The sequence below is a fragment of the Ranitomeya variabilis genome, chromosome 7 (assembly GCF_051348905.1).
Source record: "Ranitomeya variabilis isolate aRanVar5 chromosome 7, aRanVar5.hap1, whole genome shotgun sequence".
NCBI classification, from domain to species: Eukaryota; Metazoa; Chordata; class Amphibia; order Anura; family Dendrobatidae; genus Ranitomeya; species Ranitomeya variabilis.
In genome coordinates, this window is record NC_135238.1 from 248,809,750 (window position 1) to 248,834,892 (window position 25,143).

General features: G+C 61.5%; 1 protein-coding gene across 5 annotated transcripts in view; it reads right to left on the reverse strand.

Annotated features, from left to right (window-relative positions):
* SLC35F5 (solute carrier family 35 member F5) overlaps positions 1-25,143 on the reverse strand; it is a 335,251-nt gene that overhangs the window by 302,878 nt on the left and 7,230 nt on the right. For 4 of the 5 annotated variants that reach the window (XM_077273436.1, XM_077273435.1, XM_077273437.1 and 1 more), the window contains 2 exons: positions 24,975-25,119; positions 22,057-22,200 (listed from right to left, as the gene is read on the reverse strand). In XM_077273436.1, coding sequence (XP_077129551.1) covers positions 22,057-22,200; positions 24,975-25,119 — 289 coding nt within the window. Of the gene's footprint in view, positions 1-22,056; positions 22,201-22,461; positions 22,531-24,974; positions 25,120-25,143 lie in introns of those variants that run through there. The other variant, XM_077273439.1, reaches the window with a different exon arrangement.

Here is a 25,143-nt window from a genome sequence, read left to right on the forward strand (position 1 = left end):
GGTGGAGCCTGACCAGGAAATGCTGAGAGGTGAGGAGAGCTGCAGGTGGAGCCAGGCCAGGAAATGCTGAGAGGTGAGGGGTGCTGCAGGTGGAGCCAGGCCAGGAAATGCTGAGAGGTGAGGGGTGCTGCAGGTGGAGCCTGGCCAGGAAATGCTGAGAGGTGAGGGGTGCTGCAGGTGGAGCCAGGCCAGGAAATGCTGAGAGGTGAGGGGTGCTGCAGGTGGAGCCTAGCCTAGAAATGCTGAGAGGTGAGGGGTGCTGAAGGTGGAGCCTGGCCAGGAAATGCTGAGAGGTGAGGGGTGCTGCAGGTGGAGCCTGGCCAGGAAATGCTGAGAGGTGAGGGGTGCTGCAGGTGGAGCCAGGCCAGGAAATGCTGAGAGGTGAGGGGTGCTGCAGGTGGAGCCTGGCCAGGAAATGCTGGGATGTGAGGGGTGCTGCAGGTGGAGCCAGGCCAGGATATGCTGAGAGGTGAGGAGAGCTGCAGGTAGAGCCTAGCCTAGAAATGCTGGAAGGTGAAGAGGTGCTGCAGGTGGAGCCCGGCCAGGAAATGCTGGGAGGTGAGGGGTACTGCAGGTGGAGCCTAGCCTAGAAATGCTGAGAGGTGAGGGGTGCTGCAGGTGGAGCCTGGCCAGGAAATGCTGAGAGGTGAGGAGAGCTGCAGGTGGAGCCTGGCCAGGAAATGCTGGGAGGTGAGGGGTGCTGCAGGCAGAGCCTAGCCTAGAAATGCTGGGAGGTGAGGGGTGCTGCAGGTGGAGCCTGGCCTGGAAATGCTGCGAGGTGAGGGGTGCTGCAGGCAGAGCCTAGCCTAGAAATGCTGGGAGGTGAGGGGTGCTGCAGGTGGAGCCTGGCCAGGAAATGCTGGAAGGTGAGGGGTGCTGCAGGTGGAGCCTGGCCTAGAAATTCTGGGAGGTGAGGGGTGCTGCAGGTGGAGCCTGGCCAGGAAATGCTCAGAGGTGAGGAGAGCTGCAGGTGGAGCCTAGCCTAGAAATGCTGGGAGGTGAGGGGGTGCTGCAGGTGGAGCCCGGCCAGGAAATGCTGGGAGGTGAGGGGTGCTGCAGGTGGAGCCTGGCCAGGAAATGCTGGGAGGTGAGGCGTGCTGCAGGTGGAGCCTAACCAAAAAATGCTGAGAGGTGAGGAGAGCTGCAGGTGGAGCCTGGCCAGGAAATGCTGGGATGTGAGGGGAGCTGCAGGTGGAGCCAGGCCAGGAAATGCTGAGAGGTGAGGAGAGCTGCAGGTGGAGCCTAGCCTAGAAATGCTGGAAGGTGAGGGGGTGCTGCAGGTGGAGCCCGGCCAGGAAATGCTGGGAGGTGAGGGGTGCTGCAGATGGAGCCTGGCCAGGAAATGCTGGGAGGTGAGGGGTGCTGCAGGTGGAGCCTAGCCTAGAAATGTTGGGAGGTGAGGGGTGCTGCAGGTGGAGCCTGGCCAGGAAATCCTGAGAGGTGAGGAGAGCTGCAGGTGGAGCCTGGCCTAGAAATGCTGGGAGGTGAGGGGTGCTGCAGGTGGAGCCTGGCCTAGAAATGCAGGGAGGTGAGGGGTGCTGCAGGTGGAGCCTGGCCAGGAAATGCTGGGAGGTGAGGGGTACTGCAGGTGGAGCCTGGCCAGGAAATGCTGGGAGGTGAGGGGTGCTGCAGGTGGAGCCTGGCCAGGAAATGCTGGGAGGTGAGGGGTGCTGCAGGTGGAGCCTGGCCAGGAAATGCTGGGAGGTGAGGGGTGCTGCAATTGGAGCCTGGCCTAGAAATGCTGGGAGGTGAGGGGTGCTGCAGGTGGAGCCTGGCCTAGAAATGCTGGGAGGTGAGGGGTGCTGCAGGTGGAGCCTAGCCTAGATATGGTGGGAGGTGAGGGGTGCTGCAGGTGGAGCCTGGCCTAGAAATGCTGGGAGGTGAAGGGTGCTGCAGGGGGAGCCTGGCCAGGAAATGCTGGGAGGTGAAGGGTACTGCAGGTGGAGTCTGGCCAGAAAATGCTGGGAGGTGAGGAGAGCTGCAGGTGGAGACTGGCCTAGAAATGCTGAGAGGTGAGAGGTGCTGCAGGTGGAGCCTGGCCAGGAAATGCTGGGAGATGAGGGGTGCTGCAGGGGGAGCCTGGCCTAGAAATGCTGGGAGGTGAGGGGTGCTGCAGGTGGAGCCTGGCCTAGAAATGCAGGGAGGTGAGGGGTGCTGCAGGTGGAGCCTGGCCAGGAAATGCTGGGAGGTGAGGGGTACTGCAGGTGGAGCCTGGCCAGGAAATGCTGGGAGGTGAGGGGTGCTGCAGGTGGAGCCTGGCCAGGAAATGCTGGGAGGTGAGGGGTGCTGCAGGTGGAGCCTGGCCAGGAAATGCTGGGAGGTGAGGGGTGCTGCAATTGGAGCCTGGCCTAGAAATGCTGGGAGGTGAGGGGTGCTGCAGGTGGAGCCTGGCCTAGAAATGCTGGGAGGTGAGGGGTGCTGCAGGTGGAGCCTAGCCTAGATATGGTGGGAGGTGAGGGGTGCTGCAGGTGGAGCCTGGCCAGGAAATGCTGGGAGGTGAGGGGTGCTGCAGGCGGAGCCTGGCCAGGAAATGCTGAGAGGTGAGGAGAGCTGCAGGCGGAGCCTGGCCAGGAAATGCTGGGAGGTGAGGGGTGCTGCAGGCAGAGCCTAGCCTAGAAATGCTGGGAGGTGAGGGGTGCTGCAAGAGGAGCCTGGCCAGGAAATGCTGGGAGGTGAGGGGTGCTGCAGGCGGAGCCTAGCCTAGAAATGCTGGGAGGTGAGGGGTGCTGCAGGTGGAGCCTGGACTAGAAATGCTGGGAGGTGAGGGGTGCTGCAGGTGGAGCCTGGCCTAGAAATGCAGGGAGGTGAGGGGTGCTGAAGGTGGAGCCTGGCCAGGAAATGCTGGGAGGTGAGGGGTACTGCAGGTGGAGCCTGGCCAGGAAATGCTGGGAGGTGAGGGGTGCTGCAGGCGGAGCCTGGCCAGGAAATGCTGGGAGGTGAGGGGTGCTGCAGGCGGAGCCTGGCCAGGAAATACTGAGAGGTGAGGAGAGCTGCAGGCGGAGCCTGGCCAGGAAATGCTGGGAGGTGAGGGGTGCTGCAGGAGGAGCCTGGCCAGGAAATGCTGGGAGGTGAGGGGTGCTGCAGGCGGAGCCTAGCCTAGAAATGCTGGGAGGTGAGGGGTGCTGCAGGTGGAGCCTGGCCAGGAAATGCTGGAAGGTGAGGGGTGCTGTAGGTGGAGCCTGGCCTAGAAATGCTGGGAGGTGAGGGGTGCTGCAGGTGGATCCAGGCCAGGAAATGCTGAGAGGTGAGGAGAGCTGCAGGTGGAGCCTAGCCTAGAAATGCTGGAAGGTGAGGGGTGCTGCAGGTGGAGCCCGGCCAGGAAATGCTGGGAGGTGAGGGGTGCTGTAGGTGGAGCCTGGCCTAGAAATGCTGGGAGGTGAGGGGTGCTGCAGGTGGAGCCAGGCCAGGAAATGCCAAGAGGTGAGGAGAGCTGCAGGTGGAGCCTAGCCTAGAAATGCTGGGAGGTGAGGGGTGCTGCAGGTGGAGCCTGGCCTAGAAATGCAGGGAGGTGAGGGGTGCTGCAGGTGGAGCCTGGCCAGGAAATGCTGGGAGGTGAGGGGTACTGCAGGTGGAGCCTGGCCAGGAAATGCTGGGAGGTGAGGGGTGCTGCAGGTGGAGCCTGGCCAGGAAATGCTGGGAGGTGAGGGGTGCTGCAGGCGGAGCCTGGCCAGGAAATACTGAGAGGTGAGGAGAGCTGCAGGCGGAGCCTGGCCAGGAAATGCTGGGAGGTGAGGGGTGCTGCAGGCAGAGCCTAGCCTAGAAATGCTGGGAGGTGAGGGGTGCTGCAGGAGGAGCCTGGCCAGGAAATGCTGGGAGGTGAGGGGTGCTGCAGGCGGAGCCTAGCCTAGAAATGCTGGGAGGTGAGGGGTGCTGCAGGTGGAGCCTGGCCAGGAAATGCTGGAAGGTGAGGGGTGCTGTAGGTGGAGCCTGGCCTAGAAATGCTGGGAGGTGAGGGGTGCTGCAGGTGGAGCCAGGCCAGGAAATGCTGAGAGGTGAGGAGAGCTGCAGGTGGAGCCTAGCCTAGAAATGCTGGAAGGTGAGGGGTGCTGCAGGTGGAGCCCGGCCAGGAAATGCTGGGAGGTGAGGGGTGCTGTAGGTGGAGCCTGGCCTAGAAATGCTGGGAGGTGAGGGGTGCTGCAGGTGGAGCCAGGCCAGGAAATGCCGAGAGGTGAGGAGAGCTGCAGGTGGAGCCTAGCCTAGAAATGCTGGGAGGTGAGGGGTGCTGCAGGTGGAGCCTGGCCAGGAAATGCTGAGAGGTGAGGAGAGCTGCAGGTGGAGCCTGGCCAGGAAATGCTGGGAGGTGAGGGGTGCTGCAGGTGGAGCCAGGCCAGGAAATGCTGAGAGGTGAGGGGTGCTGCAGGTGGAGCCTGGCCAGGAAATGCTGGGAGGTGAGGAGAGCTGCAGGTGGAGCCAGGCCAGGAAATGCTGGGATGTGAGGGGAGCTGCAGATGGAGCCCGGCCAGGAAATGCTGGGAGGTGAGGGGTGCTACAGGTGGAGCCTGGCCAGGAAATGCTGGGAGGTGAGGGGTGCTACAGGTGGAGCCTGGCCAGGAAATGCTGGGAGGGGAGAGGTGCTGCAGGTGGAGTCTAGCCTAGAAATGCTGGAAGATGAGGGGTGCTGCAGGTGGAGCCTGGCCTAGAAATGCTGGGAGGTGAGGGGTGCTGCAGGTGGAGCCTGGCCAGGAAATGCTGGGAGATGAGGGGTGCTGCAGGGGGAGCCTAGCCTAGAAATGCTGGGAGGTGAGGGGTACTGCAGGTGGAGCCTGGCCAGGAAATGCTGGCAGGTGAGAGGTGCTGCAGGTGGAGCCTGACCAGGAAATGCTGGGAGGTGAGGGGAGCTGCAGGCAGAGCCTAGCCTAGAAATGCTGGGAGATGAGGGGTGCTGCAGGTGGAGCCTGGCCAGGAAATGCTGGGAGGTGAGGGGTGCTGCAGGTGGAGCCTGGCCAGGAAATGCTGAGAGGTGAGGAGAGCTGCAGGTGGAGCCTGGCCAGGAAATGCTGGGAGGTGAGGGGTGCTGCAGGCAGAGCCTAGCCTAGAAATGCTGGGAGGTGAGGGGTGCTGCAGGTGGAGCCTGGCCTGGAAATGCTGGGAGGTGAGGGGTGCTGCAGGCAGAGCCTAGCCTAGAAATGCTGAGCGGTGAGGGGTGCTGCAGGTGGAGCCTAGCCTAGAAATGCTGGGAGGTGAGGGGTGCTGCAGGTGGAGCCTGGCCAGGAAATGCTGGGAGATGAGGGGTGCTGCAGGGGGAGCCTAGCCTAGAAATGCTGGGAGGTGAGGGGTGCTGCAGGTGGAGCCTGGCCAGGAAATGCTGGCAGGTGAGAGGTGCTGCAGGTGGAGCCTGACCAGGAAATGCTGGGAGGTGAGGGGAGCTGCAGGCAGAGCCTAGCCTAGAAATGCTGGGAGGTGAGGGGTGCTGCAGGTGGAGCCTGGCCAGGAAATGCTGGAAGGTGAGGGGTCCTGCAGGGGGAACCTGGCCTAGAAATGCTGGGAGGTGAGGGGTGCTGCAGGTGGAGCCTGGCCAGGAAATGCTGGGGGATGAGGGGTGCTGCAGGGGGAGCCTAGCCTAGAAATGCTGGGAGGTGAGAGGTGCTGCAGGTGGAGCCTGGCCTAGAAATGCTGGGAGGTGAGGGGTGCTGCAGAGGGAGCCTAGCCTAGAAATGCTGGGAGGTGAGGGGTGCTGCAGGGGGACCCTGGCCAGGAAATGCTGGGAGGTGAGGGGTACTGCAGGTGGAGCCTGGCCAGGAAATGCTGGGAGGTGAGGGGTGCTGCAGGTGGAGCCTGGCCAGGAAATGCTGGGAGGCGAGGGGTGCTGCAGGTGGAGCCTGGCCAGGAAATGCTGGGAGGTGAGGGGTGCTGCAGGTGGAGCCTAGCCTAGAAATGCTGAGAGGTGAGGGGTGCTGCAGGTGGAGCCTGGACAGGAAATGCTGGGAGGTGAGGGGTGCTGCAGGTGGAGCCTGGCCAGGAAATGCTGGGAGATGAGTGGTTCTGCAGGGGGAGCCTGGCCTAGAAATGCTGGGAGGTGAGGGGTGCTGCAGGTGGAGCCTGGCCAGGAAATGCTGGGAGATGAGGGGTTCTGCAGGGGGAGCCTGGCCTAGAAATGCTGGGAGGTGAGGGGTGCTGCAGGTGGAGCCTGGCCAGGAAATGCAGGGAGGTGAGGGGTGCTGCAGGTGGAGCCTGGCCAGGAAATGCTGGGAGGTGAGGGGTACTGCAGGTGGAGCCTGGCCAGGAAATGCTGGGAGGTGAGGGGTGCTGCAGGTGGAGCCTGGCCAGGAAATGCTGGGAGGCGAGGGGTGCTGCAGGTGGAGCCTGGCCAGGAAATGCTGGGAGGTGAGGGGTGCTGCAGGTGGAGCCTAGCCTAGAAATGCTGAGAGGTGAGGGGTGCTGCAGGTGGAGCCTGGCCAGGAAATGCTGAGAGGTGAGGAGAGCTGCAGGTGGAGCCTGGCCAGGAAATGCTGGGAGGTGAGGGGTGCTGCAGGCAGAGCCTAGCCTAGAAATGCTGGGAGGTGAGGGGTGCTGCAGGTGGAGCCTGGCCTGGAAATGCTGGGAGGTGAGGGGTGCTGCAGGCAGAGCCTAGCCTAGAAATGCTGGGAGGTGAGGGGTGCTGCAGGTGGAGCCTGGCCTAGAAATGCTGGGAGGTGAGGGGTGCTGCAGGGGGAGCCTAGCCTAGAAATGCTGGGAGGTGAGGGGTGCTGCAGGGGGACCCTGGCCAGGAAATGCTGGGAGGTGAGGGGTGCTGCAGGTGGAGCCTAGCCTAGAAATGCTGAGCGGTGAGGGGTGCTGCAGGTGGAGCCTAGCCTAGAAATGCTGGGAGGTGAGGGGTGCTGCAGGTGGAGCCTGGCCAGGAAATGCTGGGAGATGAGGGGTGCTGCAGGGGGAGCCTAGCCTAGAAATGCTGGGAGGTGAGGGGTGCTGCAGGTGGAGCCTGGCCAGGAAATGCTGGCAGGTGAGAGGTGCTGCAGGTGGAGCCTGACCAGGAAATGCTGGGAGGTGAGGGGAGCTGCAGGCAGAGCCTAGCCTAGAAATGCTGGGAGGTGAGGGGTGCTGCAGGTGGAGCCTGGCCAGGAAATGCTGGAAGGTGAGGGGTCCTGCAGGGGGAACCTGGCCTAGAAATGCTGGGAGGTGAGGGGTGCTGCAGGTGGAGCCTGGCCAGGAAATGCTGGGAGATGAGGGGTGCTGCAGGGGGAGCCTAGCCTAGAAATGCTGGGAGGTGAGAGGTGCTGCAGGTGGAGCCTGGCCTAGAAATGCTGGGAGGTGAGGGGTGCTGCAGGGGGAGCCTAGCCTAGAAATGCTGGGAGGTGAGGGGTGCTGCAGGGGGACCCTGGCCAGGAAATGATGGGAGGTGAGGGGTACTGCAGGTGGAGCCTGGCCAGGAAATGCTGGGAGGTGAGGGGTGCTGCAGGTGGAGCCTGGCCAGGAAATGCTGGGAGGCGAGGGGTGCTGCAGGTGGAGCCTGGCCAGGAAATGCTGGGAGGTGAGGGGTGCTGCAGGTGGAGCCTAGCCTAGAAATGCTGAGAGGTGAGGGGTGCTGCAGGTGGAGCCTGGACAGGAAATGCTGGGAGGTGAGGGGTGCTGCAGGTGGAGCCTGGCCAGGAAATGCTGGGAGATGAGGGGTGCTGCAGGGGGAGCCTGGCCCAGAAATGCAGGGAGGTGAGGGGTGCTGCAGGTGGAGCCTGGCCAGGAAATGCAGGGAGGTGAGGGGTGCTGCAGGTGGAGCCTGGCCTAGAAATGCTGGGAGGTGAGGGGTGCTGCAGGTGGAGCCTAGCCTAGATATGGTGGGAGGTGAGGGGTGCTGCAGGTGGAGCCTGGCCAGGAAATGCTGGGAGGTGAGGGGTGCTGCAGGCGGAGCCTGGCCAGGAAATGCTGAGAGGTGAGGAGAGCTGCAGGCGGAGCCTGGCCAGGAAATGCTGGGAGGTGAGGGGTGCTGCAGGCAGAGCCTAGCCTAGAAATGCTGGGAGGTGAGGGGTGCTGCAGGAGGAGCCTGGCCAGGAAATGCTGGGAGGTGAGGGGTGCTGCAGGCGGAGCCTAGCCTAGAAATGCTGGGAGGTGAGGGGTGCTGCAGGTGGAGCCTGGACTAGAAATGCTGGGAGGTGAGGGGTGCTGCAGGTGGAGCCTGGCCTAGAAATGCAGGGAGGTGAGGGGTGCTGAAGGTGGAGCCTGGCCAGGAAATGCTGGGAGGTGAGGGGTACTGCAGGTGGAGCCTGGCCAGGAAATGCTGGGAGGTGAGGGGTGCTGCAGGTGGAGCCTGGCCAGGAAATGCTGGGAGGTGAGGGGTGCTGCAGGCGGAGCCTGGCCAGGAAATACTGAGAGGTGAGGAGAGCTGCAGGCGGAGCCTGGCCAGGAAATGCTGGGAGGTGAGGGGTGCTGCAGGCAGAGCCTAGCCTAGAAATGCTGGGAGGTGAGGGGTGCTGCAGGAGGAGCCTGGCCAGGAAATGCTGGGAGGTGAGGGGTGCTGCAGGCGGAGCCTAGCCTAGAAATGCTGGGAAGTGAGAGGTGCTGCAGGTGGAGCCTGGCCAGGAAATGCTGGAAGGTGAGGGGTGCTATACGTGGAGCCTGGCCTAGAAATGCTGGGAGGTGAGGGGTGCTGCAGATGGAGCCTGGCCTAGAAATGCAGGGAGGTGAGGGGTGCTGCAGGTGGAGCCTGGCCAGGAAATGCTGGGAGGTGAGGGGTACTGCAGGTGGAGCCTGGCCAGGAAATGCTGGGAGGTGAGGGGTGCTGCAGGTGGAGCCTGGCCAGGAAATGCTGGGAGGTGAGGGGTGCTGCAGGCGGAGCCTGGCCAGGAAATACTGAGAGGTGAGGAGAGCTGCAGGCGGAGCCTGGCCAGGAAATGCTGGGAGGTGAGGGGTGCTGCAAGTGGAGCCTGGCCAGGAAATGCTGAGAGGTGAGGAGAGCTGCAGGTGGAGCCTAGCCTAGAAATGCTGGGAGGTGAGGGGTGCTGCAGGTGGAGCATGGCCAGGAAATACTGAGAGGTGAGGGGTGCTGCAGGTGGAGCCTGGCCAGGAAATGCTGGGAGGTGAGGGGTGCTGCAAGTGGAGCCTGGCCAGGAAATGCTGAGAGGTGAGGAGAGCTGCAGGTGGAGCCTAGCCTAGAAATGCTGGGAGGTGAGGGGTGCTGCAGGTGGAGCCTGGCCAGGAAATGCTGGGAGGTGAGAGGTGCTGCAGGTGGAGTCTAGCCTAGAAATGCTGGGAGGTGAGGGGTGCTGCAGGTGGAGCCTGGCCAGGAAATGCTGGGAGATGAGGGGTGCTGCAGGGGGAGCCTAGCCGGTGAGGGGTGCTGCAGGTGGAGCCTGGCCAGGAATTGCTGGCAGGTGAGAGGTGCTGCAGGTGGAGCCTGACCAGAAAATGCTGGGAGGTGAGGGGAGCTGCAGGCAGAGCCTAGCCTAGAAATGCTGGGAGGTGAGGGGTGCTGCAGGTGGAGCCTGGCCAGGAAATGCTGGAAGGTGAGGGGTCCTGCAGGTGGAACCTGGCCTAGAAATGCTGGGAGGTGAGGGGTGCTGCAGGTGGAGCCTGGCCAGGAAATGCTGGGAGATGAGGGGTACTGCAGGGGGAGCCTAGCCTAGAAATGCTGGGAGGTGAGAGGTGCTGCAGGTGGAGCCTGGCCTAGAAATGCTGGGAGGTGAGGGGTGCTGCAGGGGGAGCCTAGCCTAGAAATGCTGGGAGGTGAGGGGTGCTGCAGGGGGACCCTGGCCAGGAAATGCTGGGAGGTGAGGGGTGCTGCAGGTGGAGCCTGACCAGGAAATGCTGGGAGGTGAGGGGTGCTGCAGGTGGAGCCTAGCCTAGAAATGCTGGGAGGTGAGGGGTGCTGCAGGTGGAGCCTGGCCAGGAAATGCTGGGAGATGAGGGGTGCTGCAGGGGGAGCCTAGCCTAGAAATGCTGGGAGGTGAGGGGTGCTGCAGGTGGAGCCTGGCCAGGAAATGCTGGCAGGTGAGAGGTGCTGCAGGTGGAGCCTGACCAGGAAATGCTGGGAGGTGAGGGGAGCTGCAGGCAGAGCCTAGCCTAGAAATGCTGGGAGGTGAGGGGTGCTGCAGGTGGAGCCTGGCCAGGAAATGCTGGGAGATGAGGGGTTCTGCAGGGGGAGCCTGGCCTAGAAATGCTGGGAGGTGAGGGGTGCTGCAGGTGGAGCCTGGCCAGGAAATGCTGGGAGATGAGGGGTTCTGCAGGGGGAGCCTGGCCTAGAAATGCTGGGAGGTGAGGGGTGCTGCAGGTGGAGCCTGGCCAGGAAATGCAGGGAGGTGAGGGGTGCTGCAGGTGGAGCCTGGCCAGGAAATGCTGGGAGGTGAGGGGTACTGCAGGTGGAGCCTGGCCAGGAAATGCTGGGAGGTGAGGGGTGCTGCAGGTGGAGCCTGGCCAGGAAATGCTGGGAGGCGAGGGGTGCTGCAGGTGGAGCCTGGCCAGGAAATGCTGGGAGGTGAGGGGTGCTGCAGGTGGAGCCTAGCCTAGAAATGCTGAGAGGTGAGGGGTGCTGCAGGTGGAGCCTGGCCAGGAAATGCTGAGAGGTGAGGAGAGCTGCAGGTGGAGCCTGGCCAGGAAATGCTGGGAGGTGAGGGGTGCTGCAGGCAGAGCCTAGCCTAGAAATGCTGGGAGGTGAGGGGTGCTGCAGGTGGAGCCTGGCCTAGAAATGCTGGGAGGTGAGGGGTGCTGCAGGTGGAGCCTAGCCTAGATATGGTGGGAGGTGAGGGGTGCTGCAGGTGGAGCCTGGCCAGGAAATGCTGGGAGGTGAGGGGTGCTGCAGGCGGAGCCTGGCCAGGAAATGCTGAGAGGTGAGGAGAGCTGCAGGCGGAGCCTGGCCAGGAAATACTGGGAGGTGAGGGGTGCTGCAGGCAGAGCCTAGCCTAGAAATGCTGGGAGGTGAGGGGTGCTGCAGGAGGAGCCTGGCCAGGAAATGCTGGGAGGTGAGGGGTGCTGCAGGCGGAGCCTAGCCTAGAAATGCTGGGAGGTGAGGGGTGCTGCAGGTGGAGCCTGGACTAGAAATGCTGGGAGGTGAGGGGTGCTGCAGGTGGAGCCTGGCCTAGAAATGCAGGGAGGTGAGGGGTGCTGAAGGTGGAGCCTGGCCAGGAAATGCTGGGAGGTGAGGGGTACTGCAGGTGGAGCCTGGCCAGGAAATGCTGGGAGGTGAGGGGTGCTGCAGGTGGAGCCTGGCCAGGAAATGCTGGGAGGTGAGGGGTGCTGCAGGCGGAGCCTGGCCAGGAAATACTGAGAGGTGAGGAGAGCTGCAGGCGGAGCCTGGCCAGGAAATGCTGGGAGGTGAGGGGTGCTGCAGGCAGAGCCTAGCCTAGAAATGCTGGGAGGTGAGGGGTGCTGCAGGAGGAGCCTGGCCAGGAAATGCTGGGAGGTGAGGGGTGCTGCAGGCGGAGCCTAGCCTAGAAATGCTGGGAAGTGAGAGGTGCTGCAGGTGGAGCCTGGCCAGGAAATGCTGGAAGGTGAGGGGTGCTATAGGTGGAGCCTGGCCTAGAAATGCTGGGAGGTGAGGGGTGCTGCAGGTGGAGCCTGGCCTAGAAATGCAGGGAGGTGAGGGGTGCTGCAGGTGGAGCCTGGCCAGGAAATGCTGGGAGGTGAGGGGTACTGCAGGTGGAGCCTGGCCAGGAAATGCTGGGAGGTGAGGGGTGCTGCAGGTGGAGCCTGGCCAGGAAATGCTGGGAGGTGAGGGGTGCTGCAGGCGGAGCCTGGCCAGGAAATACTGAGAGGTGAGGAGAGCTGCAGGCGGAGCCTGGCCAGGAAATGCTGGGAGGTGAGGGGTGCTGCAAGTGGAGCCTGGCCAGGAAATGCTGAGAGGTGAGGAGAGCTGCAGGTGGAGCCTAGCCTAGAAATGCTGGGAGGTGAGGGGTGCTGCAGGTGGAGCATGGCCAGGAAATACTGAGAGGTGAGGGGTGCTGCAGGTGGAGCCTGGCCAGGAAATGCTGGGAGGTGAGGGGTGCTGCAAGTGGAGCCTGGCCAGGAAATGCTGAGAGGTGAGGAGAGCTGCAGGTGGAGCCTAGCCTAGAAATGCTGGGAGGTGAGGGGTGCTGCAGGTGGAGCCTGGCCAGGAAATGCTGGGAGGTGAGAGGTGCTGCAGGTGGAGTCTAGCCTAGAAATGCTGGGAGGTGAGGGGTGCTGCAGGTGGAGCCTGGCCAGGAAATGCTGGGAGATGAGGGGTGCTGCAGGGGGAGCCTAGCCGGTGAGGGGTGCTGCAGGTGGAGCCTGGCCAGGAATTGCTGGCAGGTGAGAGGTGCTGCAGGTGGAGCCTGACCAAAAAATGCTGGGAGGTGAGGGGAGCTGCAGGCAGAGCCTAGCCTAGAAATGCTGGGAGGTGAGGGGTGCTGCAGGTGAAGCCTGGCCAGGAAATGCTGGAAGGTGAGGGGTCCTGCAGGTGGAACCTGGCCTAGAAATGCTGGGAGGTGAGGGGTGCTGCAGGTGGAGCCTGGCCAGGAAATGCTGGGAGATGAGGGGTGCTGCAGGGGGAGCCTAGCCTAGAAATGCTGGGAGGTGAGAGGTGCTGCAGGTGGAGCCTGGCCTAGAAATGCTGGGAGGTGAGGGGTGCTGCAGGGGGAGCCTAGCCTAGAAATGCTGGGAGGTGAGGGGTGCTGCAGGGGGAGCCTAGCCTAGAAATGCTGGGAGGTGAGGGGTGCTGCAGGTGGAGCCTGGCCAGGAAATGCTGGGAGCCGAGGGGTGCTGCAGGTGGAGCCTGGCCAGGAAATGCTGGGAAGTGAGGGGTGCTGCAGGTGGAGCCTAGCCTAGAAATGCTGAGAGGTGAGGGGTGCTGCAGGTGGAGCATGGACAGGAAATGCTGGGAGGTGAGGGGTGCTGCAGGTGGAGCCTGGCCAGGAAATGCTGGGAGATGAGGGGTGCTGCAGGGGGAGCCTGGCCTAGAAATGCAGGGAGGTGAGGGGTGCTGCAGGTGGAGCCTGGCCAGGAAATGCAGGGAGGTGAGGGGTGCTGCAGGTGGAGCCTGGCCAGGAAATGCTGGGAGGTGAGGGGTACTGCAGGTGGAGCCTGGCCAGGAAATGCTGGGAGGTGAGGGGTGCTGCAGGTGGAGCCTGGCCAGGAAATGCTGGGAGGCGAGGGGTGCTGCAGGTGGAGCCTGGCCAGGAAATGCTGGGAGGTGAGGGGTGCTGCAGGTGGAGCCTAGCCTAGAAATGCTGAGAGGTGAGGGGTGCTGCAGGTGGAGCCTGGCCAGGAAATGCTGAGAGGTGAGGAGAGCTGCAGGTGGAGCCTGGCCAGGAAATGCTGGGAGGTGAGGGGTGCTGCAGGCAGAGCCTAGCCTAGAAATGCTGGGAGGTGAGGGGTGCTGCAGGTGGAGCCTGGCCTGGAAATGCTGGGAGGTGAGGGGTGCTGCAGGCAGAGCCTAGCCTAGAAATGCTGGGAGGTGAGGGGTGCTGCAGGTGGAGCCTGGCCAGGAAATGCTGGAAGGTGAGGAGAGCTGCAGGTGGAGCCAGGCCAGGAAATGCTGGGAGGTGAGGAGAGCTGCAGGTGGAGCCAGGCCAGGAAATGCTGGGATGTGAGGGGAGCTGCAGATGGAGCCTGGCCAGGAAATACTGGGATGTGAGGGGTGCTGCAGGTGGAGCCAGGCCAGGAAATGCTCAGAGGTGAGGAGAGCTGCAGGTGGAGCCTAGCCTAGAAATGCTGGAAGGTGAGGGGGTGCTGCAGGTGGAGCCCGGCCAGGAAATGCTGGGAGGTGAGGGGTGCTACAGGTGGAGCCTGGACAGGAAATGCTGAGGTGAGGAGAGCTGCAGGTGGAGCCTGGCCTAGAAATGCTGGGATGTGAGGGGTGCTGCAGGTGGAGCCTAAAATGCTGGGAGGTGAGGGCTGCTGCAGGTGGAGCCTGACCAGGAAATCCTGAGAGGTGAGGAGAGCTGCAGGTGGAGCCTGGCCAGGAAATTCTGGGAGGTGAGGGGTGCTGCAGGTGGAGCCTGACCAGGAAATGCTGGGAGGTGAGGGGTGCTGCAGGTGGAGCCCGGCCAGGAAATTCTGGGAGGTGAGGGGTGCTGCAGGTGGAGCCTGGCCAGGAAATGCTGGGAGGTGAGGCGTGCTGCAGGTGGAGCCTGACCAGGAAATGCTGAGAGGTGAGGAGAGCTGCAGGTGGAGCCTGGCCAGCAAATGCTGAGAGGTGAGGGGTGCTGCAGGTGGAACCAGGCCAGGAAATGCTGAGAGGTGAGGGGTGCTGCAGGTGGAGCCTGGCCAGGAAATGCTGGGAGGTGAGGCCTGCTGCAGGTGAAGCCTGACCAGGAAATGCTGGGATGTGAGGGGAGCTGCAGGTGGAGCCTGGCCAGGAAATGCTGGGATGTGAGGGGTGCTGCAGGTGGAGCCAGGCCAGGATATGCAGAGAGGTGAGGAGAGCTGCAGGTGGAGCCTAGCCTAGAAATGGTGGAAGGTGAGGGGGTGCTGCAGGTGGAGCTAGGCCAGGAAATGCTGGGAGGTGAGGGGTGCTGCAGGTGGAGCCTGGCCAGGAAATGCTGGGAGGTGAGGGGAGCTGCAGGTGGAGCCTGGCCAGGAAATGCTGGGATGTGAGGGGTGCTGCAGGTGGAGCCAGGCCAGGATATGCAGAGAGGTGAGGAGAGCTGCAGGTGGAGCCTAGCCTAGAAATGCTGGAAGGTGAGGGGTGCTGCAGGTGGAGCCTGGCCAGGAAATGCTGGGAGGTGAGGGGTGCTGCAGGTGGAGCCTGGCCAGGAAATGCTCAGAGGTGAGGAGAGCTGCAAGTGGAGCCTGGACAGGAAATGCTGAGGTGAGGAGAGCTGCAGGTGGAGCCTGGCCTAGAAATGCTGGGATGTGAGGGGTGCTGCAGGTGGAGCCAGGCCAGGAAATGCTGAGAGGTGAGGAGAGCTGCAGATGGAGCCTGGCCAGGAAATTCTGGGAGGTGAGGGGTGCTGCAGGTGGAGCCTGGCCAGGAAATGCTGGGAGGTGAGGCGTGCTGCAGGTGGAGCCTGACCAGGAAATGCTGAGAGGTGAGGAGAGCTGCAGGTGGAGCCAGGCCAGGAAATGCTGAGAGGTGAGGGGTGCTGCAGGTGGAGCCAGGCCAGGAAATGCTGAGAGGTGAGGGGTGCTGCAGGTGGAGCCTGGCCAGGAAATGCTGAGAGGTGAGGGGTGCTGCAGGTGGAGCCAGGCCAGGAAATGCTGAGAGGTGAGGGGTGCTGCAGGTGGAGCCTGGCCAGGAAATGCTGGGATGTGAGGGGTGCTGCAGGTGGAGCCAGGCCAGGATATGCTGAGAGGTGAGGAGAGCTGCAGGTAGAGCCTAGCCTAGAAATGCTGGAAGGTGAAGGGGTGCTGCAGGTGGAGCCCGGCCAGGAAATGCTGGGAGGTGAGGGGTGCTGCAGGTGGAGCCTAGCCTAGAAATGCTGAGAGGTGAGGGGTGCTGAAGGTGGAGCCTGGCCAGGAAATGCTGAGAGGTGAGGGGTGCTGCAGGTGGAGCCTAGCCAGGAAATGCTGAGAGGTGAGGGGTGCTGCAGGTGGAGCCAGGCCAGGAAATGCTGAGAGGTGAGGGGTGCTGCAGGTGGAGCCTGGCCAGGAAATGCTGGGATGTGAGGGGTGCTGCAGGTGGAGCCAGGCCAGGATATGCTGAGAGGTGAGGAGAGCTGCAGGTAGAGCCTAGCCTAGAAATGCTGGAAGGTGAAGAGGTGCTGCAGGTGGAGCCCGGCCAGGAAATGCTGGGAGGTGAGGGGTACTGCAGGTGGAGCCTAACCTAGAAATGCTGAGAGGTGAGGGGTGCTGCAGGTGGAGCCTGGCCAGGAAATGCTGAGAGGTGAGGAGAGCTGCAGGTGGAGCCTGGCCAGGAAATGCTGGGAGGTGAGGGGTGCTGCAGGCAGAGCCTAGCCTAGAAATGCTGGGAGGTGAGGGGTGCTGCAGGTGGAGCCTGGCCTGGAAATGCTGCGAGGTGAGGGGTGCTGCAGGCAGAGCCTAGCCTAGAAATGCTGGGAGGTGAGGGGTGCTGCAGGTGGAGCCTGGCCAGGAAATGCTGGAAGGTGAGGGGTGCTGCAGGTGGAGCCTGGCCTAGAAATTCTGGGAGGTGAGGGGTGCTGCAGGTGGAGCCTGGCCAGGAAATGCTCAGAGGTGAGGAGAGCTGCAGGTGGAGCCTAGCCTAGAAATGCTGGGAGGTGAGGGGGTGCTGCAGGTGGAGCCCGGCCAGGAAATGCTGGGAGGTGAGGGGTGCTGCAGGTGGAGCCTGGCCAGGAAATGCTGGGAGGTGAGGCGTGCTGCAGGTGGAGCCTAACCAAAAAATGCTGAGAGGTGAGGAGAGCTGCAGGTGGAGCCTGGCCAGGAAATGCTGGGATGTGAGGGGAGCTGCAGGTGGAGCCAGGCCAGGAAATGCTGAGAGGTGAGGAGAGCTGCAGGTGGAGCCTAGCCTAGAAATGCTGGAAGGTGAGGGGGTGCTGCAGGTGGAGCCCGGCCAGGAAATGCTGGGAGGTGAGGGGTGCTGCAGATGGAGCCTGGCCAGGAAATGCTGGGATGTGAGGGGTGCTGCAGGTGGAGCCAGGCCAGGATATGCTGAGAGGTGAGGGGTGCTGCAGGTGGAGCCTGGCCTAGAAATGCAGGGAGGTGAGGGGTGCTGCAGGTGGAGCCTAGCCTAGAAATGCTGGAAGGTGAAGAGGTGCTGCAGGTGGAGCCCGGCCAGGAAATGCTGGGAGGTGAGGGGTACTGCAGGTGGAGCCTAGCCTAGAAATGCTGAGAGGTGAGGGGTGCTGCAGGTGGAGCCTGGCCAGGAAATGCTGAGAGGTGAGGAGAGCTGCAGGTGGAGCCTGGCCAGGAAATGCTGGGAGGTGAGGGGTGCTGCAGGCAGAGCCTAGCCTAGAAATGCTGGGAGGTGAGGGGTGCTGCAGGTGGAGCCTGGCCTGGAAATGCTGCGAGGTGAGGGGTGCTGCAGGCAGAGCCTAGCCTAGAAATGCTGGGAGGTGAGGGGTGCTGCAGGTGGAGCCTGGCCAGGAAATGCTGGAAGGTGAGGGGTGCTGCAGGTGGAGCCTGGCCTAGAAATTCTGGGAGGTGAGGGGTGCTGCAGGTGGAGCCTGGCCAGGAAATGCTCAGAGGTGAGGAGAGCTGCAGGTGGAGCCTAGCCTAGAAATGCTGGGAGGTGAGGGGGTGCTGCAGGTGGAGCCCGGCCAGGAAATGCTGGGAGGTGAGGGGTGCTGCAGGTGGAGCCTGGCCAGGAAATGCTGGGAGGTGAGGCGTGCTGCAGGTGGAGCCTAACCAAAAAATGCTGAGAGGTGAGGAGAGCTGCAGGTGGAGCCTGGCCAGGAAATGCTGGGATGTGAGGGGAGCTGCAGGTGGAGCCAGGCCAGGAAATGCTGAGAGGTGAGGAGAGCTGCAGGTGGAGCCTAGCCTAGAAATGCTGGAAGGTGAGGGGGTGCTGCAGGTGGAGCCCGGCCAGGAAATGCTGGGAGGTGAGGGGTGCTGCAGATGGAGCCTGGCCAGGAAATGCTGGGAGGTGAGGGGTGCTGCAGGTGGAGCCTAGCCTAGAAATGTTGGGAGGTGAGGGGTGCTGCAGGTGGAGCCTGGCCAGGAAATCCTGAGAGGTGAGGAGAGCTGCAGGTGGAGCCTGGCCTAGAAATGCTGGGAGGTGAAGGGTGCTGCAGGGGGAGCCTGGCCAGGAAATGCTGGGAGGTGAAGGGTACTGCAGGTGGAGTCTGGCCAGGAAATGCTGGGAGGTGAGGAGAGCTGCAGGTGGAGACTGGCCTAGAAATGCTGAGAGGTGAGGGGTGCTGCAGGTGGAGCCTGGCCAGGAAATGCTGGGAGGTGAGGGGTGCTGCAGGTGGAGCCTAGCCTAGAAATGCTGGAAGGTGAGGGGGTGCTGCAGGTGGAGCCCGGCCAGGAAATGCTGGGAGGTGAGGGGTGCTGCAGATGGAGCCTGGCCAGGAAATGCTGGGAGGTGAGGGGTGCTGCAGGTGGAGCCTAGCCTAGAAATGTTGGGAGGTGAGGGGTGCTGCAGGTGGAGCCTGGCCAGGAAATCCTGAGAGGTGAGGAGAGCTGCAGGTGGAGCCTGGCCTAGAAATGCTGGGAGGTGAAGGGTGCTGCAGGTGGAGCCAGGCCAGGAAATGCTGAGAGGTGAGGGGTGCTGCAGGTGGAGCCTGGCCAGGAAATGCTGAGAGGTGAGGGGTGCTGCAGGTGGAGCCAGGCCAGGAAATGCTGAGAGGTGAGGGGTGCTGCAGGTGGAGCCCGGCCAGGAAATGCTGGGAGGTGAGGGGTGCTGCAGATGGAGCCTGGCCAGGAAATGCTGGGAGGTGAGGCCTGCTGCAGGTGGAGCCTGGCCAGGAAATGCTGAGAGGTGAGGAGAGCTGCAGGTGGAGCCTAGCCTAGAAATGCTGGGAAGTGAGGGGTGCTGCAGGTGGAGCCCGGCCAGGAAATGCTGGGAGGTGAGGGGTGCTGCAGGTGGAGCCTGGACAGGAAATGCTGAGGTGAGGAGAGCTGCAGGTGGAGCCTGGCCTAGAAATGCTGGGATGTGAGGGGTGCTGCAGGTGGAACCAGGTCAGGAAATGCTGAGAGGTGAGGAGAGCTGCAGGTGGAGCCTAGCCTAGAAATGCTGAGAGGTGAGGGGTGCTGCAGGTGGAGCCCGGCCAGGAAATGCTGGGAGGTGAGGGGTGCTGCAGGTGGAGCCTGGCCAGGAAATGCTGGGAGGTGAGGAGAGCCGCAGGTGGAGCCTGACCAGGAAATGCTGGGATGTGAGGGGAGCTGCAGGTGGAGCCTGGCCAGGAAATGCTGGGATGTGAGGGGTGCTGCAGGTGGAGCCAGGCCAGGATATGCAGAGAGGTGAGGAGAGCTGCAGGTGGAGCCTAGCCTAGAAATGCTGGAAGGTGAGGGGGTGCTGCAGGTGGAGCTAGGCCAGGAAATGCTGGGAGGTGAGGGGTGCTGCAGGTGGAGCCAGGCCAGGAAATGCTGAGAGGTGAGGGGTGCTGCAGGTGGAGCCTGGCCAGGAAATGCTGGGAGGTGAGGCCTGCTGCAGGTGAAGCCTGACCAGGAAATGCTGGGATGTGAGGGGAGCTGCAGGTGGAGCCTGGCCAGGAAATGCTGGGATGTGAGGGGTGCTGCAGGTGGAGCCAGGCCAGGATATGCAGAGAGGTGAGGAGAGCTGCAGGTGGAGCCTAGCCTAGAAATGCTGGAAGGTGAGGGGGTGCTGCAGGTGGAGCCTGGCCAGGAAATGCTGGGAGGTGAGGGGTGCTGCAGGTGGAGCCTGGCCAGGAAATGCTCAGAGGTGAGGAGAGCTGCAAGTGGAGCCTGGACAGGAAATGCTGAGGTGAGGAGAGCTGCAGGTGGAGCCTGGCCACGAAATGCTGGGATGTGAGGGGTGCTGCAGGTGGAGCCAGGCCAGGAAATGCTGAGAGGTGAGGAGAGCTGCAGATGGAGCCTGGCCAGGAAATTCTGGGAGGTGAGGGGTGCTGCAGGTGGAGCCTGACCAGGAAATGCTGGGAGGTGAGGGGTGCTGCAGGTGGAGCCCGGCCAGGAAATTCTGGGAGGTGAGGGGTGCTGCAGGTGGAGCCTGGCCAGGAAATGCTGGGAGGTGAGGCGTGCTGCAGGTGGAGCCTGACCAGGAAATGCTGAGAGGTGAGGAGAGCTGCAGGTGGAGCCAGGCCAGGAAATGCTGAGAGGTGAGGGGTGCTGCAGGTGGAGCCAGGCCAGGAAATGCTGAGAGGTGAGGGGTGCTGCAGGTGGAGCCTGGCCAGGAAATGCTGAGAGGTGAGGGGTGCTGCAGGTGGAGCCAGGCCAGGAAATGCTGAGAGGTGAGGGGTGCTGCAGGTGGAGCCCGGCCAGGAAATGCTGGGAGGTGAGGGGTGCTGCAGATGGAGCCTGGCCAGGAAATGCTGGGAGGTGAGGCCTGCTGCAGGTGGAGCCTGGCCAGGAAATGCTGAGAGGTGAGGAGAGCTGCAGGTGGAGCCTAGCCTAGAAATGCTGGGAAGTGAGGGGTGCTGCAGGTGGAGCCCGGCCAGGAAATGCTGGGAGGTGAGGGGTGCTGCAGGTGGAGCCTGGACAGGAAATGCTGAGGTGAGGAGAGCTGCAGGTGGAGCCTGGCCTAGAAATGCTGGGATGTGAGGGGTGCTGCAGGTGGAACCAGGTCAGGAAATGCTGAGAGGTGAGGAGAGCTGCAGGTGGAGCCTAGCCTAGAAATGCTGAGAGGTGAGGGGTGCTGCAGGTGGAGCCCGGCCAGGAAATGCTGGGAGGTGAGGGGTGCTGCAGGTGGAGCCTGGCCAGGAAATGCTGGGAGGTGAGGCGTGCTGCAGGTGGAGCCTGGCCAGGAAATGCTGGGAGGTGAGGAGAGCCGCAGGTGGAGCCTGGCCAGGAAATGCTGAGATGTGAGGGGTGCTGCAGGTGGAGCCAGGCCAGGAAATGCTGGGAGGTGAGGGGTACTGCAGGTGGAGCCAGGCCAGGAAATGCTGGGCGGTGAGGGGTGCTGCAGGTGGAGCCAGGCCAGTAAATGCTGGGAGGTGAGGGGTACTGCAGGTGGAGCCAGGCCAGGAAATGCTGGGAGGTGAGGGGTGCAGCAAGTGGAGCCTGGCCAGGAAATGCTGGGTGGTGAGGGGTGCTACAGGTGGAGCCTAACCAGGAAATGCTGGGAGGTGAGGGGTACTGCAGGTGGAGCCTAGCCAGGAAATGCTGGGAGGTGAGGGGTGCTGCAGGTGGAGCCTGGCCAGGAAATGCTGTGAGGTGAGGGGTACTTCAGGTGGAGCCTGGCCAGGAAATGCTGGGTGGTGAGGGGTACTGCAGGTGGAGCCTAACCAGGAAATGCTGGGAGATGAGGGTTATGGTAGGTGGAGCCTGGCCACGAAATGCTGGGAGGTGAGGGGTGCTGCAGGTGGAGCCTGGCCAGGAAATGCTGGGTGGTGAGGGGTACTGCAGGTGGAGCCTAACCAGGAAATGCTGGGAGATGAGGGTTATGGTAGGTGGAGCCTGGCCACGAAATGCTGGGAGGTGAGGGGTGCTGCAGGTGGAGCCTGGCCAGGAAATGCTGGGAGGTGAGGGGTGCTGCAGGTGGAGCCTGGCCACGAAATGTTGGGAGGTTAGGGGTACTGCAGGTGGAACCTAGCCAGGAAATGCTGGGAGGTGACGGGTGCTGCAGGTTGAGCCTAGCCAGGAAATGCTGGGAGGTGAGAGGTGCTGCAGGACGAGCCAGGTCTGGCTATGCTGAGAGGTGAGGGGTGCTGCAGGACGAGCCTGCTCCGGATATGCTGGGAGGTGAGGGGTGCAGCAGGACGAGCCAGGTCCGGATATGCTGGGAGGTGAGGGGTGCTGCAGGTGGAGCCTAGCCAGGAAATGCTGGGAGGTGAGGGGTGCTGCAGGTGGAGCCTAGCCAGGAAATGCTGGGAGGTGAGGGGTGTTGCAGGACGAGCCAGGTCTGGCTATGCTGGGAGGTGAGGGGTGCTGCAGGACGAGCCAGGTCCGGATATGCTGGGAGGTGAGGGGTGCTGCAGGATGAGCCAGGTCCGGATAAGCTGGGAGGTGAGGGGTGCTGCAGGACGAGCCAGGTCCGGATATGCTGGGAGGTGAGGGTTGATGCAGGACGAGCCAGGTCCGGCTATGCTGGGAGGTGAGGGGTGCTGCATGACGAGCCAGGTCCGGCTATGCTGGGAGGTGAGGGGTGCTGCAGGACGAGCCAGGTCCGGCTATGCTGGGAGGTGAGGGGTGCTGCAGGATGAGCCAGGTCCGGATTTGCTGGGAGGTGAGGGGTTCTGCAGGACGAGCCAGGTCCGGATATGCTGGGAGGTGAGGGGTGATGCAGGACGAGCCAGGTCCGGCTATGCTGGGAGGTGAGGGGTGCTGCAGGACGAGCCAGGTTCGGATATGCTGGGAGGTGAGGGGTGCTGCAGGACGAGCCTGCTCCGGATATGCTGGGAGGTGAGGGGTGCTGCAGGACGAGCCAGGTCCGGATATGCAGGGAGGTGAGGGGTGCTGCAGGACGAGAATGCTCCGGGTAGTCCTGCAATGTCGGTGCCGTGATTCCCATAAATGCCAACATGGCAGCGACAGTCCAGGACGTGCGGATACGTCTGGATCACGTTATGTGGGGCACTTAAGTGGTCCAGTAGTGGACAGTTTGGACAACCCCATTAGCGCCTTCAGAGCCATTGCTTCCCTCAACCTATTATAGAGCAAAACTACAAAAAAACTCACAAGATTGGAGCGTTTTCCTCGCAGACGTTTGGCACACTGGTGTCTCCACGGCCGCCAGATAAGAAATCCCAGCAAATATAAGACAAACATCGACGTCTTCGCAAAAGTGCTGAAAAATGGCTTGTTGAACTCCTGAAATATGTACTGGAAAAAAATTAATTGAGGCATGAGCGGCAGCCATACTCGTAGGGACAGAGGGGTGAACCGGAGTTCTGCACATCATCGCCTGCGTCATATCATGTGAACAGCGCTGCAGCCAGTCACTGTGAGCAGCGCCTTTACCAATGCTGGACAGAATACAAGATACACAAGACATACAAGAGATGAAAACCTACTGGGTCTGACTACAAGATGTACCTGGAAGTAGACCTAATCCTGAGGGCAAATAATTGGAGGCCATCTTACCTGAATGTTCATCATTGATCAGCGCTACACACAGATTAATGAGCGTCACACCTCAACTCTTCACATGGGGAAGCGGCGTTATTTAGGGACCTGGATATCAAATGCAAAAGTAACTGTCTAAGGTGGAAGCGGCCATCACCGAGGTGAAAATCTAAATTCTGGCCAAAATTGGTAGATTGGTCTACTCTGAAGAAGCCACGCCGGGACAGTTCATCCACAGTGAGATGGAGCTCTACGGTGGAGCGTGCTTCCCATACCGCAACAGATCTAGATCCCCGAGCAATGGTCAAATCACAAATCGAGGAAAGACAGAGTGAAAAAAATAATCAAAAAATGCAAGAAATACACCATAACACGACAGGCAAGACGTAAACATCAAGAGCGGACCTTGGGAGTGTAATTTATGGGCCTGAGCGCCACCACGAGCCCACGCCCGAGCACCGCCAAAAGCCCACGCCTGAGTGCCACTACGAGCCCACGCATGAGAGCCACCATGAGCCCACGCCTGAGCGCCACCACGAGCCGATGCCTGAGCACAACCACGAGCCCACTCCTGAGCACAACAAGCCCACGCCTGAGCGCCACGAGCCCACGCCTGAGTGCCAGAACGAGCCCATGCATAAGCGCCACGACTCCACACCTGAGCGCCACCACGAGCCCACGCCTGAGCGCCACCAGGGGCCAATGCCTGAGCGCCACCACAAGCCCACACCTGAGCGCCAGAACGAGCCCACACCTGTGCACCACCATGAGCCCATGCCTGAGCGCCACCATGAACCCACGTCTTAGCGCCACCACGAGCCCACGCATGAGCCCCCGTGGACCTTCCTCATGTTGTATCACAACATTTACAAGGACATTTTTTTTTTTTTTTTAGAGGAGGCTTGATCAATCGCTTAGCATGAAACTTGCATTCTTGACCAAACCTTAAATTTAATTTCTTCTAAACAAGTGTTAGTTTCAAATATGCAAATTAACTCTAAAAAAGCTAGTGGGGACGCTGATCACGACTGTTATCTGATTACTTCAAGACCACCTTCGCTTCAGACATTTCGGGAGTTCGTAGAGGAGCAATAGGTGTCCCTTCACACTTATTGGAAAAATTATTTCTGGACAAAAAAAAAAGGTTTTGAAGGGAAGCTGTCAGGTCCAATAACACAGGTCGCATCCTAAAAATATACGTAGTCAAAGACCCGTCACTCCCAGACAGTGGGTGAGGAGCAGCCACCTGATCGACTAGTCTCCTGTGCACCTCGGTCCCCCGATGGCTGCTCCTCACCCTCTGCAGTGACAGGTCGCATCGTATACATACAGGTAGGCAGAGACCCGTCACTCCCAGACAGCGGGCGAGGAGCAGCCACCTGATCGGCTAGTCTCCTGTGCACCTCACTATACAAGGACAATACAGCTGAACACACCTCATCCGGTGGAGAGCGCTCATCTGTACGAGCCTGTTCTGCAGCTTACTACACGAGGACAATACAGCTGGACACACCTCATCCGGTGGAGAGCGCTCATCTGTACGAGCCTGTTCTGCAGCTTACTACACAAGGACAATTCAGCTGGACACACCTCGTCCGGTGGATCACTCATCTGTACGAGCCTGTTCTGCAGCTTACTACACAAGGACAATACAGCTGGACACACCTCGTCCGGTGGATCACTCATCTGTACGAGCCTGTTCTGCAGCTTACTATAAGAGGACAATACAGCTGAACACACCTCATCCGATGGAGAGCGCTCATCTGTACGAGCCTGTTCTGCAGCTTACTACACGAGGACAATTCAGCTGGACACACCTCGTCCGGTGGAGCGCTCATCTGTACGAGCCTGTTCTGCAGCTTACTACACGAGGACAATTCAGCTGGACACACCTCGTCCGGTGGAGCGCTCATCTGTACGAGCCTGTTCTGCAGCTTACTATAAGAGGACAATACAGCTGGACACACCTCGTCCGGTGGAGAGCGCTCAACTGTACGAGCCTGTTCTGCAGCTTACTATACGAGGACAATACAGCTGGACACACCTCGTGCGGTGGAGAGCGCTCATCTGTACTAGCCTGTTCTGCAGCTTACTACACAAGGACAATACAGCTGGGCACACCTCGTCCGGTGGAGCGCTCATCTGTACGAGCCTGTTCTGCAGCTTACTATACAAGGACAATACAGCTGGACACACCTCGTCCGGTGGAGAGCGCTCATCTGTACGAGCCTGTTCTGCAGCTTACTATACGAGGACAATATAGCTGGACACACCGAGCCATCTCCTTCTCGCTGGCTGTTCAGGGAGCGCTCATCTGTACGAGCCTACAAGATGTCCACTGCCCACTGCTCCCCTATGCACAGGACATATTCCAGCAGGTGGATGATGGACAAGTCTGGAGATGATGGCAGTATACATACAGGAGGGGCTGCGGCCAGGAGGGTCCCTGTGATGGTGAACGCTGGGCATGTATCAGACCATGTAGAAAGGAGACGTATATAAAAGGAGAACAACGTTGTCTCATGACTCACAGATGTCAACTCTGACGAAGCCACCCAGATAACGTCCACCAGTAACAGGACCAGTATCCCCAGTACAAGGCGTCGGCGCGGCAAACTGGAGCTTGTAGTAGAAACCGCGCAGTTCATAACGTTAGCCACGGCAACAAGATACTGTCTGGAAAAGAGGAAACACTCAGTC